Source organism: Staurois parvus, unplaced genomic scaffold (assembly GCF_062004578.1).
Source record: "Staurois parvus isolate SC_StPar_1 unplaced genomic scaffold, SC_StPar_1.0 ptg000019l, whole genome shotgun sequence".
Lineage (NCBI taxonomy): Eukaryota > Metazoa > Chordata > Amphibia > Anura > Ranidae > Staurois > Staurois parvus.
Genome location: NW_028317815.1, coordinates 33,879,277 through 33,902,808, shown reverse-complemented (window position 1 = coordinate 33,902,808; position 23,532 = coordinate 33,879,277). Strand labels below are relative to the sequence as shown.

Sequence of the window (23,532 nt, the reverse complement as noted above, 5' to 3'; positions counted from 1 at the left end):
GCACACATAACACATTATTCTGGCTGTCTGGTTTAGAAGATTAGCTGATTTGCATATTAGCAGCATTCATCAGCTTCAGAAACTGAGACAGAATTGCTAAGAAGTTGTATTTAAAGATCTAAACAGCTCTGCCATTAAAACTGATTTACAACCTTTGTGTGGTTGCAAGTTTTCCCTATTATTTCCGTACGTCAAAGAATCCTTTCAGTTATAAAGTTAAAACCATTGGAGGACTATGACAAATATGTTTAAAAATTTACACTGACTTCCAAAATATTTTGCGTTTTATTCATTTTGAAATAATACCAGTTAAATGTGCTTCAGGGGGTTTTAGGTGCAGAAAGTAAAACTCTTCTACCCTGAAGAGTTGTTTGGCAACAGATGTTATATACAGAAGGGAAAGTATCCTTTTACTCCTTGGCCTCACCTGTTATGGTCACATTCTTTGAAAGGCCTTTAGGGAAACTATTAACTCATGCTAGGCTCCAACGGGGTCTTTCTTAGAACAAACATACATTTGTGATTGCACTGTATTTTTAATGCCAAAAGGCATATTTGTCCAACTCACCCAATAAAAAGAAAGCAGTTTGTGGGGACACAATGTTTGAATTTTTGCATTATACGCCTACACTTCCTACTCTCTCATGTCATCTGTCAGTTCTCAGACTGGGCACAGACAGTTTTCTGGCTCAGTACACACTGGCATTTAACAAAGATCTGGCTCCACGCTGCACCACAGCAATGGAACATTTACATTTCCAATTTTCAGTAGTGCCCTATTGTTAGAGTGTACTCGTGATAATTAGGTTGTATTGAACTTGATAAATGAATTTACTTAAAAGGAAGTCTTTTGTATCCTTTGAAAACCTAGTATATTCACATAAAATGGTTTCAGGCGATGTGACATCCAGTCTCTATTTCTGAAGCATCGCTGTCATGGGAGAAATACAGTATGTGGACTACTATTGCTTACCTTCTTCTGAAAATGCTAGTTTAAAGGCTATGCCTTGCTTCAAGGCTTCTGAGTCGCAGACCCATAACAATCATGTGACTGATAAAAGTGGATTACTACTAGCCATAGATGGCTTGTTTTTTGTTTTTGATCAGCCAGCCACCAAAAAAAAAGAAAGAAAAAACTTATTCCCCTATCTACACAATCAAGGTGGATGGAGGAATCCTCCCTTCTGTGTGATTGTATTCTGACAGCAGAGAGTCCTCTGCTGTCAGAGTACACTGATCAGAGCTGTAGCCAATTGACTGCATGCACTGATCGAGTTGAAATTTTCCAATATTCCCCTTAGAGAGAAGCTAATCTAGTAGGAATGACCATAAATGGATTGAAATGTGGACTGTTCTCCTGAGCACTCATGCCTGCTCAGTGTTCACTTTGTATCTAAAGGCTGACCCCTGGGACCCTCCCCCCCTTTCCTCCCTCCTCTCTTTCCTTCTTTACATATGTGAATGTTCAGTTTTTGTACTGTACCTAACGATGTTACTGAGCGCTATCATTCTACACTTATAATCTTAGTATCCAGCAAATCCATTTCATTATTACTGTAACAATGAACGCCATGTCCTTTGCTCTGTAATGTACAAAAAAATTTTGATCAGGTGGTTCAGCATTCAGCAAGGAATTATGATCCATCTAAGGCAAGCTTAGGAAGGATGATACCAGGGGCAGACTGACCAAACTAGGGCACTGCCCGAGGGTCCGGGGCCAGTAGGGGGCCCCATGAGATCCCCCTGGTACCTTTTTCATAGGCTTTTTTGAGTTTGGACAAGGACACAGGGGCCCCATGATTCCTTAATGCCCGGGGGCCCCATGACTTGTCAGTCCGCCCCTGGATGATTTAATGGAAATTGTTTCTTCTAGTTTAATCTGATGATCTAGCCAGCAAGTCTATTGTTTTTCAAAAGCTCAAGCTCTCCAGAAGAATGTATCTTTTTCCAGGGATGAATCAAACCATTTAACACTGACAGGGGTACATAAAGTGAACAGCTTTAATTTATCCATGTTATACCAAAATAAAAAAATAATGTTTGCTTGATTATAACATTTGAGCTGTAGTTTGGCTTCAATTTGTTAGTGTATTTAAATCTGCTAATATCACCCTAGGTTTACATCTGTGTGGGTGGTGCCGCTGCAGATCCGCACGAAAATCCGTGCAGCCGCACCCCCCCGCAAAGAGAAATGTGGGGGTGCAATTAGTTCTAATGGCACGCCGCCCACACTGGAAAACGCAACCGTACTGGGAACCGAGGTTCCCGTGCGGGCTGCATTTTCCAAAGAAGTGCAGGGACTTCTTCCCTGCATGTCACGGGCATGGGAGTCCATTCAAATGAATGGACTCTCGTGCCCATGCAAAACACAGCCCGCACAGCCACATATATGTGAACCGGGGATAATAGAAGATTTAAACACTACACCACTCCCAGATTGACTATGCTGCTGTCTGCTGTGCCTCCTGTGCTTATTCATCCAGAAGGGTGTCTTCCTAATACAGGAAGTGTCTTACTTGCCAGATCATTAGGTGGAAAAAGAAGGAAAAAGCCAAAGAAGAGAAAACTAATGCAGCCACATCTAATGACTAGGAATCTGCAATATATGACATTTTGGGTTTTGGGTTTGATACCGCTTTAAAATATACTAAAGACAACACCTTTTTTCAGGTTTTTATTGCTATCTGTGCCCCCATTGGGGAGATTCATCCTCTCTATTTGTCCTGTCTACCATTACCACCGAGTAAAAGTGAAAGGAAATCCCACATTTTTGGTTGTCTCCAGAACAGGAATAGAGGGGAAATCCAATGGGAACACTAGTTCTAGTAACCCTGGTGACAACCAAGCATTTCTTCTCACTTCTTCTTTTGGCTATGGGACGGGAAGTGAAGGGAAATCTTCCTAATGGGGCACAGATGGAAAAAAAACTGACAAGGATTATAACCCTCCCTTACCCTAGGTTCACACCTAAGCCTTTTTTGCCGCATTTTGCAGAAACGCAGTACAGTTTATTTAACATGATTTCCTATGGGACATGTTCACATCTGCTCGTTTTCACCCGGTACGTTTTTTGGAAAGCGCCAGGGACTTTTTTGAATGCAAAATGTTGTGTTTCTGGTTCTATAGACTTCAATGGAAATGCTGCTGAAAAGCATGTATTGCGTTTTTGCTGCGTTTTTTTGTGCGTTTTGCATTTAAAATTTGCCTAGCAGCAAGAAGAATTTGAAAAAAATTTAAACAAATCGCACAACGCATCAAAAACTCGGCAAAAACACAGGTGCAAAAACACAAAATGCAATGCAGAAAGGGCTCATACGCAACCTGCATAGGCATGAATCGAGCCTTACTCTATCCAAAATTAAAATAAAAGTTTTGTCTCTAGTTGCACTTTCACCATCCTGTAGCTGACAAATTGTCAACAATGACAGAATTACGGGGCGCCATGGTCCAATTAGGAATTGTTATCTCAATACTTGTTTTGGGGTAGGGGGTTAAAGTATTGAATGCATAGTGGCAGACTGACGACCAGTGAACTGGCACAGCAAGAAAGAGAGGTCAGCAGGGGAAGCCCACATATTTCTATCATGACAGCTGTACTTTAACTGTGGGTCCTCTGTCTCCATGCCATTAGAGCTAATGCATTTTCAGCTTGTTTATCAAAACTGTTCTGTCTAAACAGGATTCACCCATCCATCCAGTTGCTTTAAATAATATTTTTGTGCAGAAGCAAATCGTTTCTTTTTCATACGAGAACAAGCTGTACAACCTTTTCATCCGAAGATATCTCATTTTGTATCACCACTTTCAAGTACAACATCAATCCACCACTTGCAGAAATGAGCGCAGTTACACTAAAAGTGCTATACGTGACGTAGGGCTGGAGTAGAGAGATCAATCCCTCCTGAGTGCCAGGGCTGTCCTCCTATCTTGGCTATTTCTATAACTTTTAGCTGTGGACCGAAACAATTGAGTACTGTCCGTGATACTTTTTTTATTTCAACTAACATACAATTTTGAGGACAAGCTTTTGGGGAGTGTCCCCTTCTTCAAGGTCCAAGCAGTACTATACAAATCACAAAGTTTTAGCAGAATGTTAGAAAAGATGAAAAAAAGGAGGCTACAGATAAGACACAGCAAAAAGCAAAGGGGGGGGGGAGAGGGGGGAAGACAACACTCACATCACAGAGGGAGTCAAGCTTGAGCTGATAGTCATAAAATTGATAAAAATGATATAATTATCATTCTTAGTTCAAAAGTTTTTCTTTCCTGAATGGATTTTTTTTCTGCAACCAGGACACACTGGAACTGCAAGCACTGATGTGAACTATGACACTGACAACAGAAGGGAAGAAGGGAAGAGAGGAGAAGAAGAAAAAGAAAAAAAAAAAGGGGGGAATGAGGGGTTGGGGAAGGGTCGGGCGGGGAGGAGGTGTGGAGGAGTAGGAGGGTAGGTAAGTCACCTTTACTCTAGACTCCCAGGATATGAGAGATACGCGCAATCCTGGCAGAGAAGCGAGCTGGGGACAGTTGCAGGCGTATCAGGGTGCCAAGCATAGCTTGCTCCAAGCAGTACAGGACATCGAGACAAAGGACCTCAATCACAACCTTGAAAAAACAGACAGCCGATATATCGCCAGAAACACTACGGGGTATCAGAGAGATTCAGAATCAATCAGCAAGCCCCATGAAAGTACGGTATTCAGGGGTCTTTCGGAAGTGAATCCAACAGGACCACGTATGAGAAAATTTAGTAGGGTTATCCAGAGAAGAAGCAATCAGCTCTTTCATTTCAGCAATTCTGTTCAAGCGTATGAACCAATCTCACACTTTGGGGGGGGGTGAACAGACCCCCAGAGAACCGGTAAGCAGAGTTTGGCCGCGTTAAGCATATGCATAGCCAGAGATTTGAAATATAAACGTTTGGGAAGTGGAGCGTGGTGGAGGAGTTGGGCCGGAGAGAACTCAATATCAAGAGTAGACACCGAAGAAGTAATCCGATGTACCTCCTGCCAAAAGGGCTGACCCATAGGGCAGTCCCACCAGCTGACCCATAGGGCAGTCCCACCAGATATGAAGAAGAGATCCAACAGGAGCCCCACATCTCCAACAAATACTGGGTCTGGATGGATTAAAATTATGGATTCTAGAAGGTGTATTGTACCAACGTGTCGCCAACTTGTATCCGTTTTCTTGTTCCAAAACATTCAAGGAGCACTTATGAAAAAAGGTAAAGATTTGTTCCCAATCAGAGGAAGAAAAGTCAATGTTTAAGTCTCTTTTCCAAGCTTTGCAGGCGGGAAGTGAATCAGAGGTTCTGTCACCAAGAAGAATCAGATAGGTAAATGATACTAAATGCATCCCTGGTTCAGCCTTTGAACAGAGTGACTCAAAGCAGGTGAGAGGGCGGACCCATTTATGGCGATATGCAGGAGAGAAAAGAAAATGTCTGATTTGAAGATAGGCCCAAAACGGAAAGGTGAGATCACCCATAGTACTTACCAAGGAAGAACAAGACTTCAGCTGACCTTTGTGAAAAAAATGGTTCGCTAAAACTTGACTGTGTGGTCAATGTGCTGATGGAAAGGACTTATGCATACTGGGAGGGAAGTCCGGATTGAGGCGAAGAGAAGTTAGTGGGTTGGGGGCATCCGAAATGGAGGCCAATTTACAGGCTAAGTGAAAGGTTTTAAGGGAAGGACCGATTATTGGATGTAGGAGGAGGTCTTGAGGAATGTGTTTGGTCAGAAGCCACGGGATCGATGCCAAGAGGGAAGTGGAAAAAGAGTGTTCCAGCTGGACCCACGCTTTGGTGGTAAAGTGAATATTCCAATCGATTATCCTAGTAAGATGGCAGGCCTGATGATAGAGTTGCAGGTCAGGTAGTCCAATCCCCCCTGTGGATTTGGGGAGCACAAGTTGGGAGAAGGAAATACGTGGCCGTTTATGATTCCAGAGAAAAAGAGAGCACATTCTTCTGCATGAAACGAATAAGGTGGGTGGTAAATGGATAGGTAAGGCGCGGGAGGATATTCATTTTTAGTATAGCAGCCCTACCAAACCAGGAGAAGCATGGGCGATGCCACCTAGTTAGGTCTGCTCGGATGGCACCAAGGGTTGGAAGAAAGTTTTTGACATAAAGATCAGATAGGTTACTCGTAAGCTGTATTCCCAGATAGGTAAGGGAGTCCCTTTCCCATTGAAACGGGAACTGTGACTGACAAAAGGAAACCAGGTCTGGAGGAAGAGTAATGTTTAAGGCATAGGATTTGGCATAATGATTAATTTTGAGGATCGAGATATATTGAAAAAAGGAAAAATCCTTAAGTAGGTTGGGCAAGGTGATCCGGGGCTCCGTCAAAAACAAAAGAATGTCGTCTGTGTAGGCAGCAAGTTTGTATTCCTTGTTCGCCACGGAAATACCCCTGATATCTGGGTTTAAGAATCTCTGCCTCTGGAGCGAAGCGCTCTGTGTGCATGTTCCAGATCAATGGGTGCAGCAGGTGGACGGTCCAGCAGATCATCGAAGATTGCAATTACTGTTTTGGGGATGTCGCTCGGCTCCACAGATTCAGGCAAGCCACGTAATCTATCTCTGCGACCTCTATTATCCAGATCTTCAATCTGTCTATAAAAATCACGGATATGAGATGTGTGCGATACTGACAACTGCTGGATCTCCACTATGGCAACAGTATTAGATCTGCTTGTGAATTCCACCTCCTCTATTCTTGTACTTAACAAATGAAGGTCTTCCCTTCGTCACTGAGGGCTGTGGTAAAAGTAGCTTTAATGTCAGCTGCAACTGCCTGCAGATCTCTTAAAGAACGTGTATGAGTGTCTGAAGAGAGATCATGCTGTGGGACAGATTCCATGCCATGCCACATGTTGTTTTAGGGTCTCTGGCTGGCAGGAGCTCCTGTATCACACGACCATCTTGGATCTCGGCAGACCACGCCCCCTCACTGACAACCATATAACCTGCTTTCTGTGCATTTTGGATGGAGATAAAAAGCAACTGAAACGCATGTAGTGTGAACTGGCCCTCAGCAGTGGTCCTGATCAGTGTATTCTGATGGAGGGGAAGTTTCCCTACTTTCAAAATAGAATAGCTCAGCGGGAATGACTCCCCCATCCTCCTTAACCCTAGGTTCACACCTAAGTGTTTTCTGCAACGTTTTGTGTTTTGCAGAAACGCAGCGCAGTCCATTTAACATGATTTCGTATGGGACATGTTCACATCTCTGCGTTTTCACTCGTGCATTTTTTGGAAAGGGTCAGGGACTTTTTTGAATGCAAAATGTTGCGTTTTTGGTTCTATAGACTTCAATGGAAATGCTGCATTGCGTTTTGCGTTTAAAATCTGCTTAGCAACAAAAAAAATTAAAAACGCAGCACAAACGCAACCTGCATAGGTGTTAACCTAGCCTAACTGTGTAAATGGGGGAATCGAGTCATTTTCTTTCATTCAACTCACTGGTGGAAAGAAAAAAAAATACTCATGTATAGGACAGCCTAATGCCGCCCACAGACGGGTCGAAAATCGGCCGATTTGTCGGCCAAAAAAAAAAATCTGCCGATTTTCGCACCATTAGTGGGTTAATTGGTCGGCCGTTTTTCGAGGTTTTTGCAAATTTTTTTATGTTGGAAAATTTGCGTCCGCTTTTGACGATCGGCCGATTTTCCCGGAAATGATGGGCGAATCGGCCGTTCGTTTTACCGATAAAAAATCTGCACATGAGCTGTGACCTGCAAGAAGAAGAAGTCCGCTATTATATTTTATATGAAAAAGTCTTGCGGTTGCAACAAAGAAGTCCACTATTAAAGTCTTGCAGTTGCAACAAATGTATCCATTTGTATCCACATAAAAACATCTGTATCCAAACAAAAACATTGTAATCCAAATAATGTATTTGTATTGCTGTCACATTGTATGGTGTGCTCCCCTGTCTCTGCAAGGGACAGAAGTTATGGAGTTAATGCCGGCCATAGACGGGTCAAAAATCGGACAATTTTTTTAACATTGGTGGTAACGTCAGCTGATCGAACAACCGATTTTTCATTTTGTTTTTTTAAATCAGTCGATTTTCAACCTGTCTATGGCCTGCATAAGATCTACCAACAAGTATGTACTATAATGGCTGGCATGATTGGATACAAGTGGATTGGATAGATTAGGTACGTTACATAGTTTAAATAGCTCTAAGTTTGATTGTACAGAGATTGTATGGTCAGATTGTATTGTGTATGGTAATCCTTAGCTGAATAACCATTGAAGCCCTGAGTCAGGATAATAATATAGTTATATTTACTATGCTTTCAGTTGTGTTTACATTTCTGCCATAGTATCATGGTTAGGCGATACATCACAAAGGTCAGGGACTCGGGATATGAGTAGGACCAGCAGGGAGGCAGGTCAACATTATGTGATGACCTTTAAAAGTATGATCTCTGTGTTATATTATTAATGTAAAGAAGCCCATAAATAATTGTGAGTGATGGGGCCAAGCCATACAGAGGCAGGGGTCTAGGATATTGACCATGGCCTTTACTTAAATAGTAAAGTTCATTTGTTAAGGAACTAAGATAATACAACTGTTCAATGTTTTTATTGTTTTTATAAGATGATTACAAAAAGCAGATACATTTGCAATAACAGTCAATACCATCACAATTTATCATCATGTTGAATGAGAGAACCAGGTGACTTGGCAAAATATGTAAACTGAAAAAAATGTAAAGAGTTAACACCACATCCCGTTGTCCACAGATCACCTGAGTGTCAATCTACCATACAGACAATTTCTTACATACTGTACGAAAGAGGTCAAATGTTGACATCTAATGGTGGCCATCCAGGCTTTGATGTTATTATCCAATTGATCAAAATGATCGATTCAGAAAAAATTGAAGAGACTTTGGTGTTGATTTACTAAAACTGGAGAGTGCAAAATCTGTTTTTTTTTAACCGCTTCCCGACCGCCCTATAGCAGAACCACTGCTACAGGGCGGCAGGGCTGTGCAAAATCACGTATTTATACGTGATTTTGTATTTCTGGGTAGGGGGCACACCCTACCCGTGCCACCATTGGCGGCTACAGCTGTCGATCACCGGGTCCCGGCCGGAGATTCCTCGCCGGCATCCAGCGATCACCGAGGAACACTGACAGAGAGGTCTGTATGTAAACAACACAGATCTCTCCCTGTCAGCACCTGCACGCTGCTTTGTATTGCTCTGCAGAGCAATAGAAAGCAGCATGCTTACATAAACAAAATAGTAAAACAGCACACAGCACACTGTTAACCCTTCGATCGCCCCAGATGTTAACCCCTTCCTGCCCAGTGCACTAGTACAGTGTCAGTGGGGATGTCAGTGACAGTTAGTCAGTTTGGCTCCAGTGTCAGAATGGCCGCTTCAGTCCTGCTATAAGTCGCTGATCGCCGCCATTACTAGTATAAAATTAAAGAAAAAAAATTCCAGTATATATACTGCTATTTGTAGATGCTATAACTTTCCCGTAAACCAATTAATTTACGTGTATTGGGATTTTTGTTAGCAAAGCAATATAGCAGTATACATTTTGGCCTACATTTATAACAAAATTTGATTTTTTTAAATTTTTTGCTGGATATGTTTTATAGCAAAAAGTCAAAAATATTGTTTTTTTTTTTTTCAAAATTGTCAGTCTTTTTTGTTTATAGTGCAAAAAAGTTAAAAATGCATAGACAATCAAGTACCATCAAAAGAAATCTCTATTTATGGAGAAAAAAAGGACAGAAATTTAATTTGTGCGCAGCGTTGCATGACTGCGCAATTGTCAGTTAAAATAACGCAGCGCCGTATCACAATAAATGGTTAGGAAGGGGGGTAAATCCTCTGGAGGGCAAGTAGTTAACTGAACAAGATGAAGTTAGAAGCATATTGGCTACCATGCACAATTGCACAATATTTTGCACTCTCTAGTTTTAGTAAATCAACCCCATGGCCTCCTGATTGATTTAATCTGGCCATGCATAGATCAAAATTCAGCCAGTGCAGCGGGGACGGGATGTATTTTTGATCCATGTATGAGCACCCTGGTTGTACACAAGTCAATCTATTGATCAATTGATCCACTTGTGTACAATCAGCCTGTGGGGTTTTTCCAAACAGTACCGCTGGCTACAGGCAGCAACACTAATTATTGTGTTCTGCCAGCAGGGAAGGCTCCCCACACAATAGCACTGTAGAAAGGATTCCCCTATTACCACTCACTGTGTTGATGGGGGAATTGAGCAATTTTCTTCCCTTCCACCCTGCATTAGACACAATTTAAATTAGAATAAATTATGCTGTTAAGGGATGTTTTGGTTTTGCATTCAACTGTATTTTGATAAATTAGATTATGAGACTGCATAGTAAAAATCAAATCGGAAAAGCGTAGAATCCTAAACTATTCGCCTGGCAGTACTAGGGTCAGTGGTTCAGATCCCAACTACGGCACCACCTGCCTGGAGATTGCATGTTCTCCCTGTGCCTGTGTAGGTTTCCTCCCACACTCCAAAGATATGCTGGGAGGTTAATTGGATCCTGTCTAAATTGGCCGTAGTATATGTATGTATGAATGTAAGTTAGGGACTTTAAATTGTACACCCCTTGAGGGTTAGGGACTGATGTGAATGTACAATATATATGTAAAGCACTGCGTAAATTGACAGCGCTATATAAGTACCTGAAATAAATAAATCTTAAAATGCCCCACCAAAAAGGGGAAGTTCCACATTAAGGCTTTGTCCCTCACTCCGCAAAGGTGTCAATCCTTAACGGGGAGCATGGGACAAAGCGGGGGACTAATTTTGACAGTTACCCGCTTCCACTTCCACTGCGATCGCCTAGACCAGGGGTAGGCAACCTGAGAGCCGCAGGACTACAAGTTCCATCATGCCTCTGCAAGTCATAGCTGTAACTGTCAGTTTTGTAATCTTTGCAATGCCTCATGGGAAATGTAGTTCCTCAACAGCTAGAGAGCCACAGGTTGCCTGCCCCTGGCCTAGACAATCAGAAGTGGAAGTTCTCTTCCCACCAGCAGTCTTCTGGGACATGACAGGTCGCAGAGGACTGCGGGACCATTCACAATGTGCAGCACAGGTAGCACATGCGTGGTGGTTGCCCAGCTGTGAAGCTGCAAGCTGTCACAGCCGGGTACCCACACTTAAAATGCGGCGCCGGAAACACAGGATGGCCAGTGAACCCAGCTGCTGTGAGGACACCACTTGATCCTAGGACAGGTGAATGGCTGTTTTTTAAAAGTCAGCAGCTACAGTTTTTGTAGCTGCTCACTTTTTTTTTCACCAGAGACTGAATCTCCACATTACCTATCAATCTAAATAAACTTCCCCATGTTTGGCATTTCAATTGAGTGGGTTGTCGATTATAGATCAATTATTCCTATCAGAAGAGATCAATCAGAAAATAAATTGTTCATTTATCAAAATGTGTATGATCACTTATACCGATGACTCTGATTCACTTACCAATGTCAAAGACATTTGATGAATCTGCAGACTCTGGAATGCATTCACTTATCTCTATATAGTAACAGCTTTGTAAGTGTACATAAGTGAAGGGCCTGATGTGTTGCTCTTTCAGGATTTATTTACATGAAGACGTAGGGCCTATTTTCTAGGGAAACATACAGCTTCTTTCAAGTGCACAGGATTAACATCTTCTCTAGTGGATTAAAACAACTTCAAAGCATGCAGGAACAGAATTTAAAAAGGATGGAGGTTATTAGGTATATCTCTACTATGTAACATCCACAGGATGTGACCATGCTATAACAAAATGTTTATTTACAGACATGTCCTTTTCTAAAATAGTTACCATACCACATATTTCATATTATTTAACATCTTCCATGTTATATATGTCTGTGTGAAAAAAAAAATTAAAAGCATTTGTAAAATGTAGATTGTGACCTTTTTTTGTCTTTTTAGTGCATAAAACAATGTAAATTGTAATTTTCGGTGCTATTTAAAGTACTGAAAATATAAGTTGGCAATTACTTGTCTTGGCACGTGTTAATTAGACTTCAGCCTGCATGTTAATAAAAGCTTGTCCATGGCTTAGAAGCTTAGATGGTATATATTTTGTGTAAATACACATGATCATGGGATGCTTGGTCTTCGGCATTACTCTGAAAGAAGTCTCATGTTAAGCTGTGCTGACACTTTCCCGGGTGGGGTCGTCTGTGGGAGTCATTTGCAGGATGGAGAGATCCTGTGTCATTGCAGTGCAATATTACAGATACTAACACCCCCCCTCCCCCGTCACATCAAGCCGACTTTGAAATTGTGCGACTTACAGTGAAATCGCACGATTTCAAAGATGGGGGACATGCCGATTTAACGTGCAATTTGTAAGACATCGGACACAGATGTCTATGCAAATCGCACCAAAAGTAGTACATGTAGTGCTTTACATACATATCTTGTACATTCACATCAGTCTCTAACCCTCAAGGGGCGAGCAATCTAAGGTCCCTAACTCACATTCATACATACACATACTAGGACCAATTTAGACAGGAGCCAATTAACCTAGCAGCATGTCTTTGGAACGTGAGAGGAAACCGGAGAACCCAGAGGAAACCCATGCAGACACAGGGAGAACATGCAAACTCCAGGCAGGTGGTGCCATGGTTGGGATTCGAATATTTATTAATATTAATAATAATCCATACTTTTTATGTATAAAGTGATATAGAGTAAACTTTTTCTTACTACATTTCTTTGCACCTTGTGCAAAACACTTTACATAGCGTTACAGACAATGCTGGTGATATATTAATAATAATCCATACTTTTTATGTATATCACTCCGGTCACATCAAGCCTGACTTTGAAACCGTGCGACTTACAGTGAAGTCGCACGATTTCAAAGTCGTGTGAGATGCCGATTTCAGGTGCAATTTGCAAGACATCTGACACAGATGTCTATGCAAATTGCCCCAAAAGTAGTGCATGCAGTATGTTAGAAAAAGTCAGAAACATACCGATTTGACCGCTGTAACTGCAGACAATAGGGTGCGACTTGGCATACGATTTGCAAGTCGCATGGCATGCAAATTGCATGCAAAATCACACCCGATGTGACCGTTGTGTAAATGTAGATACAAAGCATTACAATACGTGTGACTGTATGGAGCATTGCTTGTATATACTGAGCAATTAGTCCTGCGACTAATATACCAAATGCCCTGGAGCAGGCCACAGTTTATGCATCTTTATTTCCTGCAACCATGGGTTGCAAGAAAGAAAATCGCTCGATTCCCCCATCAACAGTCAGTGGTGATGGGGAATACCTCCCTCGGAGCTATGCTGTTCTTCCGGCGAGATGGGGGGAGCTGGGACCAGCCTCTGACAATAATCATGTGCTAAAATTCTGACATGCTGGTTGTACCCAACTCGACCGTTGGTTCAACTTGGATACAATCAGCCTGCCCATAGATGGGTCGGATCTTGGGTGGTCCCTGCTGATCTGGCTTTACCTTATACAATTTTCTTTCCAGCAAAGAATTGCAGAAAATAAAATAGCTTAATTCCCTCAGCGAAACATTCAGTGTTGATGGGGGAATCCCTTCTTTGATATTCTGCTGGCGGGGAGCCTTCCCTATAGCTAGGGGCAGTGATCGCAAGCAAAAAATCCCACAGGCTGGTTGTACTAAAGTCAATCAATGGATTAACTTTGGTATGATCTGCCATGCCCATAGATGAATCAAATTTCGACCAGTCCCTGCTGAACCAAACAAAATTAGATCCAACTATGGCCAGTTTAGGCAGAAGGATCTACCCACTGGCAAGCATATGTAAATTTAAAAATGAAAAACTCTTAATTAGTTCTTTAGGTCCCTTTTACACTGATCCAGTGTGCTTCTCTTGCAGTGTAGTCTATTCAAGGTCTTCATGCGGGTTAACTGCCCTTTGCCATAGACTTCTATTTTGTCCCACTGTTTTAGTGTACTCCCTGAAAGCACACCAAAACTGTGGGACACAACAGAAGTCTATGGCAAAGTGCAGCTAACCCATGCAAAAACACAGGTACACTGAGCTGCAACTGCGCTGCAGGAGAAGTGCACCAGATCAGTGTGAAAGGGGCTTTAGTCATAGTCAAATGGATAGTATTGTAGTGTACTGCTCCTTAGATGTGCTCATTTTTAACACTCGGTTTTTTCCCTTTATTTTAACCTGGTAACCCTGCCATTGATTCACTTTCTGTTATAAGGTGACAACCATACTGAGCAAAACCATACTGAGCAATATTGTTATCCGAGGACCTTAGGACCAGGGGTGGACTGACAACTCATGGGGCCCCTGGGCAATAGGAGATCATGGGGCCCCTGTGTCCTCGCCCACACTCAAACCACACCCCAAAAAAGCCTATGAAAGGTACCAGGGGCATCTCATGGGGCCCCCTACTGACCCCGGGCCCTCGGGCAGTGTCCTAATGGTCAGTCTGCCCCTGCTTAGGACTACATAACACCTCCCTCTCTTCTCCATAAAATGGGAAGGTGTTTTGCAGTCCACAGAGATACCTGGAAGCAATGCTAATTGATAACAGTCCAGAGGAAGGGAGTACAGGAAGATGTCAGCTCACAAGATTTCTGGCTGGATGAACAGCTACTTTTTTTACTCTTCTCAAGCAGATATGATAAAACCTTTTCAATGATATATTAAAGTTAATCTCCAGCAAACCTAAAAGCCCTCCATTGCAGTGGGGCTGTACCCACACTGCAAAGGGTTAACTGTTCAAAACCTGATCCTTCCCTCCTGCCGGCTCCTCTGTGCTGCTAGGCTGGTCTGTGCAGTCTCTTCTCCCTTATGCTCCAGCAGTCTAAGGTCCATTGACAGCATCAAGACTGATGAAGGAACAGTCCGTCTCTGGAGCATGGGGGAGCACTGTCTATAGGAGGTGCAAAGGATCAGATAAATTATTGCATTATAGAGGATTTCTATAATGCCAACAGTTTGTGCAGCTCTTTGTAACATAAGGGCAGACAGTATAGTTACAATACAATTCAATACAGGAGGAATCAGAGGGCCCTGGCAATTAGGTCGTACAATTATTATTCTACAGGATTTATATAACGCCAACAGTTTGCTCAGCGCTTTACAAAATGAAGGTAGACATTACAGTTACAATATCATTTGGTACAAGAGGAAACAGAGGGCCCTGCTCGTTAGAGCTTACAATCTAGGCGACAATAAAACTTCTTTTCAGTCCCCTAGACATAAATGAGCAGTTAACCCTTGCAGTGCCAGGGAGAGATTTCAAGTTTTTCTTGGAAATGGGCTTCAACAAACCAAAAACAAGCAAATAAGAAACATTTATTGTTAGAGTATACATACTGTACACTTTAAATATACCACTGAAAGCATTTTATTATACAGTATATGTTTGGTAAATGCCCATTGATCCTGCCAGAAACCTTGTCAGCTAATAACTCTCTATGCTCTCTGCCTGTGCTGCACTGTTATCACTTACAATACTCCCAGTGTTCCCTGTGGACTATAAAATGCACCTTCTTCCCAAGTTACGGAGAAGATTGAATAGGAAAGTTTTATGTAACTGTTATCACTTACAATGTTCCCAGTGTTCCCTGTAAACTACTAAATGCACCCCCTTTCCAAGAGAAGAGGAAAGTGGAAAGTATTCTGTAATCCTGTACTAGGGTGGCAACACTACTCCTCCATAGAAACAATGAGTGCGTTGTCACCTTAGGAGAGGAAGTGTGATACTGGCAGGATTACCAAGGCAAAATAAAAGGAAAATGCCTAAAAAAAAAACTATTGCAGACACTGAGGCCCCATTTGTTCCCACTACACAATTTTGACATTTTGATTTTCATGCAATTGTGTGTGTCACATAGGACAGCCCATTCACTTGTATGGGTAGCCCTATGCATGTTTGTCACCCAAAAAAAAGCCCTTGCTCCTTTTTGAGTCACAAGCTTTGTACGATTTGTGGATTTTGTCACCATTTCTTTGTGATCCTATCTTGTGACAATTTCGGAAAATTTGCATCTCGTTTGGTGTGCCATAATGGCACCCAAATGCGCACAGTGTGTTGTGCTGCAATTGCCATGCGATTTGGGATCGCAGGCAGAATTGCAGAGATTCTGCCAGCGGTCCCAAAGCATGAGATGTGAACGGTGCTTTAAGGGCTGATAAACTGCAATAAGATTTAGATGAGCTTTAGGTATCATATTTGCTGTGTTCCTATCATTGACATTATGAATAGCTAATAAATATCTGGTGATCCTGCCACTACCTTCTGTAGCGCTTAAGGGCTGATAAGCTGCAATAAGATTTAGATGAACTTTAGGTATCACATATTCTGTGTTCTTATCATTGCCATTGTGAATAGCTAATGAATATCTGGTGATCCTGCCACTACCTTCCGCCAAACATTGCTTTCTGTGTTGGGCTGACAACGCTAACCGTGGACTGCAAGGTAGAGTTGTCAGCATGCATGTCCTTTCCCAGACTGAGACCAGCAGAGTGCTGTGCCAACATACTGGGTGTCTGCAGTCCTATTATTAGCCTATGACATCCCAGGCCGATATACCCCACTGTTCTGCCCTGCCATAGAATGATTGACAGCCGCACCTGCTGCACCCTTGCCTTTTCCAGAAGAACTGAGCACAGAAATATTGCAGTGCGGTGACTAAAAATTACTCAAAACAGTGTTTTGCTTATTTATGTATTTATGTTTTACAATATTGATGCCATTTCTAATGTTATATGACTCTACTGACATCATTCCCTGCTTTACTAATCTTTACTTTACAAATGTTAAACACCAAGCACTACCCATTGGCACCAGTGTGTATTCAGTCCTATTATCACACTAGGGATTTAGCTATGTATCCGCTTATAGCAATGCAGGGTAATAATTCTATATACATGTTAAGTATACAGAGTTTCTTCTATGTGCTGGCTGCTATAAGAATCAGAATCAGCTTTATTGTCAAGTGTGTACAGGCATATAAAAAAAATTGTCTTCAGTTTAAAGTCGAAATGTTTAAAATGGCTCTCAGTGCACTTTGCACGTAGGTAAACATCTATGCGTATGTGCACACCCACACATACACCTACACACACATATACATACACTCATTGAAACAACAACACAAAATGCAAGGCTTAAGCACAAGCTCTTTTTGCATTAATATATGTGTGTGCGTCATATTTCTATACCTGTGCGTCTTCACTTGCAAAATACACAGATTCCTCCATCCACACAAAAGAGGTAGATGGAGGAATTCCCCCCATTCCCCAAACCCCTATCAGAATGCACTGATCATTGTCTGTATCCACTGATCGATGGAAATATTTCCAATATATCCCTTTGCCAATCCAACAATCAATTTCTGTCAAGCAGGGACTGCCATACACTGACTGAAATGTGGCCAGTCCTTGGTGAACCTACTGAATTTCAATCAGTATATGGCTAGTATTATTCATAACCAATATGAAAACAGTCGTACTTATAATATGGTCTTTAACCACTTCCTGAGCGCCCTACAGCAGAACTACTGCTACAGGTTGGCAGGGCTGCTCAAAATCACGTGTATATATATACGTGATTATGTATTTCCAGGTAGAGAGCATACATTTTAATTTGGGTGCAACGTTGCATGACTGCACAATTGTCAATTAAAGTAACGCAGCGCCGTATTGCAAAAAATGGCCTGGTCAGGAAGGGGGGTAAATCCTCTGAAGGGCAAGTGGTTAAAGCAGAAAGTTTAAAATCCTCCCTTGCAGTGGGGCTGCCCCTGCACTGCAAGGGTTAAATGCTCATTTTGGTCTAGGGGAATAAGAAAAGAAATGTTGCTTTTTCCTGATCCTCTGCTCCTGCAGGCTCCTCTGTGCTGTAAAACCAGTCCCCCAGCCTCTTCTCCCTATGCCCTGGTGGTCGCAGTTCCTCTGACATTATTAAGACCAATGCAGGATCCATATACTTGCACTGGATGTTGAGGATGCTGGGGAACAGGCCACCGCTGGAGCGTTGGGGAGTTCCAACTGAAGGGGTGTGAAGGATTGGGTACGTAAAACTGCTGTTCCCATCCCCTAGACCTAAAAGATCATTTAACCATTGCAGTGTGGGAGCTGCCCTACTTCAAGGGAGTATTTTTTTTCCCCCCGAAGTTGAGCTTTAAATGAACACAAATAGTTAATAATAATAATAATAAAAAAAATTAATAATACATACTTCCTACAACACTTATTTATAGCCTGTGCAAACGGTCCTACTGGAAACTTGATAATATGGGCTTTAAATTAACTCAAATAGTTAATAATAATAGTTATTAAAATAATCATGATAATAACAGATATCTCCTTTATATAAACTAGCGTATAGGTGCAGGTGTTACAGCGCTTATTTAGAGCCTTTGCTAACACTTTATACAGTGCTACAGAACATGTTGGTGTTATTTGTTAATAATAATAAACACAATAATAATAAATATTTTATATGTATGAAGCAATGTACAGTTACATTTTAATTACACTTATTTATAGCCTTTGCAAACACTTTGTATAGCGCTACAAAAAATGTATTCATAATAATAATATCATTAAATACACTTTATATGCATACATTAATGTGCAGTTACATTTTTGTTACAATACTTATTTATAGCCTGTGCATACAGTCTTACTGGTAACTTGACGATGTGGTCTTTAAATGAACACAAATAGTTAATAATAATTGCTTCCTATATATAAACTACTGTACAGGCACAATGTGTTAGAACACTTACTTACATCCTTTGCAAACATGTTATATAGTGATACAGAAAAATGTTGACGCTATTTATTATTATTATTAATACAGATAATAATCAATAATAATAATATTAATACTATTCATCATCATCAATACTTTATAAAGTAACATACAGTAACATTTGTGTTACAAAACTTATCTGTACCCTACGCAAACACTTTATGCAGTGGTACAGAAAATGTTGGTGATATTTATATTCATTGTAATAATAATCATCATCACAATCATCATCACTTTATATGTATAAAGTAACATACCGTTACAATGTTGTTACAAAACTTATTTGTACCCTGTGTAAATACTTTCTGCAGTGCTACAGCAAATGTTGGTGATATTTATTAATATTAATCAATATTTGATATGCATCATGTAAAATACAGTTCCATTTTTGCTACAACACTTATTTATTGCCTTTGCAAACACTTTATACAGCACTACTGAAAATATTGGTGATATTTATTAATATTAATAATAAGCTATACTTTTTATGTATAAAGTGATATACAGTTACATTGTTGTCACAACACTAATTTGCATCCTGTGCAAACACTTTATACAGTGCCACAGGAAATGTTGGTGATGTTTACTAATATTAATAATAATCAATATTTTATATGCATAAAGTAATATACAGCTACATTTTTGTTATAACACTTCTTTGCACCTTGTGCAAAACACTTTATACAGCTTTACAATGTTGGTGATATTTTATTTTTTATTTATTTTAGGTACTTATATAGTGCCATCAATTTACACAGTGCTTTACATATATATTGTACATTCACATCAGTCCCTAACCCTCAAGGGGCGAGCAATCTAAGATCCCTAACTCACATTCATACATACACATACTAGGACCAATTTAGACAGGAGCCAATTAACCTAGCAGCATGTCTTTGGAATGTGGGAGGAAACCGGAGAACCCAGAGGAAACCCACGCAAACACAGGGAGAACATGCAAACTCCAGGCAGGTGGTGCCATGGTTGGGATTCAAATATTTAATAGTAATAATAATCCATACTTTTTATGCATAAAGTGATATAGAGTAAACTTTTTCTTACTACATTTCTTTGCACCTTGTGCAAAACACTTTGTACAGCGTTACAGACAATGTTGGTGCTATTTAGTAATATTAATAATAATCCATACTTTTTATGTATATCACCCTGGTCACATCAAGCCGACTTTGAAATTGTACTACTTACAGTGAAGTCGCATGATTTCAAAGTCGGGGGACATGCCGATTTCAGGTGCGATTTGTAAGGCATCTGACACAGATGTCTATGCAAATCGCACCAAAAGTAGTACATGTACTACTTTAGAAATTGGTGTGGCTCTGACCAAATCGAATCCGCACTGAATTGACCCCTGTAATTGTGGACAATAGGGTGAAACTTGGCATACTATTTGTAAGTCGCATGACATGCAAATCGCATGCAGTCGCACCTAGTGTGACCAGGGTGTAAAGTGATATAGAGTTACATTTTTGTTACAACGCTTCTTTGCACTTTGTGCAATACACATTATACAGCATTACAGACAATGTTGGTGATATTTATTAATATTAATAATAACCTATACTTTTGTTACAACGCTTTTTGCACTCTGTGCAAAACACTATACAGCGTTACAGACAATGTTGTTGATATTTATTAATATTATTATATTATTATTATTATACAGGATTTATATAGCGCCAACAGTTTGCGCAGCACTTTACAAAATGAAGGTAAACGTTATAGTCACTATACAATTTGGTACAAGAGGAAACAAAGGGCCCTGCTAGTTAGAGCTTAATATTAATAATAATTGATACTTTTTATGTATAACGTGATATAGAGTTACATTTATGTTACCACATTTCTTTGCACACTATACAGCGGTACAGGAAATGTTGGTGATATTTATTATTGATATAGTAAAGATGATAATAATCAATACTTCATAAACATAAAGGAATGTACTTAATATTAATCCATACTTTTTATGTATAAAGTGATATAGAGTTACATTTTTGTTACCACACTTCTTCGCACCTTGTGCAGTTTATACAGCGCTACAGGAAATGTTGGTGATATTTATGATTAATATTTATTTATTAATAATATAGTAACGATAATAATAATCAATACAGGAAATGTTGGTGATATTTATTAATATTAATAATAATCCATACTTTTTATGTATAAAGTGATATAGCGTTACATTTTTGTTATAATATTAATCTTAATCAATACTTTTTATGGATAAAGTGATATAGAGTTTCATTTTTGTTACCACACTTCTTCGCACCCTGTGCAAACAGTTTATACAGCGCTACAGGAAATGTTGGTGATATTTATTATTAATAATAATACTAATAATAATAATCCATACTTTTTATGTATAAAGTGATAGTTACATTTTTGTTACCACACTTCTTTGCACCCTGTGCAAAACACTATACAGCATTACAGGAAATGTTGGTGATATTTATTGTTAATAATAATGATCATAATCAATATTTTTTATGTATAAAGTGATATAGAGTTACATTTTTGTTACCACAGTTCTTCGCACCTTGTGCAAACAGTTTGTACAGCGCTACAGGAAATGGTGATATTTATTAATAATAATAATCCATACTTATTATGTATATAGTGATATAGAGTTACATTTTTGTTACCACAGTTCTTCGCACCCTGTGCAAACAGTTTGTACAGCGCTACAGGAAATGTTGGTGATATTTATTAATAATAATAATCCATGCTTATTATGTATATAGTGATATAGAGTTAAATTTTTGTTGCCACACTTCTTCGCACCCTGTGCAAAACACTATACAGCATTACAGGAAATGTTGATGGTATTTATTGATATTAATAATCCATACTTTTTATGTATAAAGTGATAAATTACATTTTTGTTACCATACTTCTTCGCAGCCTGTGCAAACAGTTTATACAGCGCTACAGGAAATGTTGGTGATATTTAATAAAATAATAATAATCCATACTTTTTATGTATAAAGTGATAAATTACATTTTTGTTACCATACTTCTTCGCAGCCTGTGCAAACAGTTTATACAGCGCTACAGGAAATGTAATGTTGGTGATATTTATTAATATTAATAATAATCCATACTTTTTATGTATAAAGTGATAAATTACAGTTTTGTTACCATACTTCTTCGCAGCCTGTGCAAACAGTTTATACAGCGCTGCAGGAAATGTTGGTGATATTTATTAATATTAATCCTTAATTTTTATGTATAAAGTGATAAATTACATTTTTGTTACCCTACTTCTTTGCACCCTGTGCAAACAGTTTATGCAGCCCTACCAGAAATGTTGGTGATATTTATTATTAATATAGTAAGATAGTAATAATCAATATTATTATTATTATTATACAGGATTTATATAGTGCCAACAGTTTGCTCAGCGCTTTACAATATAACGAGAGACAATACAGTTCAATACAAGAGGGTTAGGAGGGCCCTGCTCCTTGGAGCTTACAATCTAGGAGATACTTCATAAACATAAAGGAATGTACAGTCTCATTTTTATTGCAACACGTATTTATAGCCCGTGCGACCAGTCTTACTGGTAACTTGATAATGTGGTCTTTAAAGGAGCGAACTAGTTAAGGAGCCATGGTATAACTTAGAGCAGATGAACAGTGGGCCGGTGTAGCTGAAAGGGTTAACTCTGCCGGTTGCACAGAACATACGTGTTAGCCTCTGCAGTGCCATGTACAGCTCCTTTTCTGCATGCACTGCTCTCCTATAGGGCCTCCACACTTGTGTAATGAAGTGGAAGTCTTAATGCACTGGTGATAAAAGGATGGGAGCCATGGAGGGGTTAAATGAAGCTGCAGTAGGAAGGGAGCTCCGCCTCTGCTTTCAGCACCTGGTCCTCTATAGACAGTTGCCTCAGCAGTAGATTTCAGAAGGGATTGGAGGAAAACAAGAGGGGGAGAGAATGTGACAACTGCCGGCTCTGGCTGCTGCCTTGGGGAGGCCTCCCGCACCTGTCCCTGCCTGTCTCTTGGCCAACACTGTTGTTGAATCAGACAAGCAGAGAAACATTCTTATTTGCCAGAGCAGAACGGCGTGCAGAAGCAAGAACATGACTTCTTCATTCAAGCTGGATTTTCTTCCTGATATGATGGTCGATAGCCGTTTGCTAGTTTCTGACAGAATGTAAGTACAGAGCCAGTTTATCTGACAGATCTAGAACTGTGCCATGCTGCATTAATGCCACATTGTTCTTGTGTGTACAGCGACAAGAGAGTAGAGGGAGAATTAAAAAAAAAAAAAAAAAAAGCCATCTCTCATCCTGTAGTTGCTCCAGGCTACAGAGTTTTTAGGGAGTGATTTGTGCTTTCAGACATCTCCACTTCACCCTGCATAAGTCATGCATTTGCAATCACTTTGAATTTCTTAATGATGTGTTGCTAATTTTCATAAGGAATGTGCTGATCTGATAAAGCGAGCAAGGAAAAGGGCTGGATTTTTTTTTTTTTTTTTTTATTCCACTTTCTCTTTCGACGCTGTGGGAAATGACATTAATCTTAGTGCTTCCACCAGTGCCCTGAATTACAACACATTTTTTTTTTTTTATTGTGCTCCAGTCCTGCTAGAGATGATGCTTGTGGATGCCAGTAACGCAGTTTAATCCAATGAGATACACTGGGATTTTTCCACCTTATGATTGGCTA

At 40.1% G+C, this 23,532-nt stretch overlaps 1 protein-coding gene across 26 annotated transcripts in view; it reads left to right on the top strand.

Annotated features, from left to right (window-relative positions):
* CELF2 (CUGBP Elav-like family member 2) overlaps positions 1 to 23,532 on the top strand; it is a 639,281-nt gene that overhangs the window by 52,946 nt on the left and 562,803 nt on the right. For 4 of the 26 annotated variants that reach the window (XM_089686551.1, XM_089686532.1, XM_089686547.1 and 1 more), the window contains exon 1: positions 22,746 to 23,014. The exons of 20 other annotated variants lie outside the window; for them this stretch is intronic. In XM_089686551.1, the coding sequence (XP_089542677.1) occupies positions 22,941 to 23,014 (74 nt within the window). In that variant the 5' untranslated portion in view covers positions 22,746 to 22,940. Of the gene's footprint in view, positions 1 to 22,744; positions 23,015 to 23,532 lie in introns of those variants that run through there. 2 more of the 26 variants (XM_089686472.1, XM_089686423.1) reach the window with 1 other exon arrangement.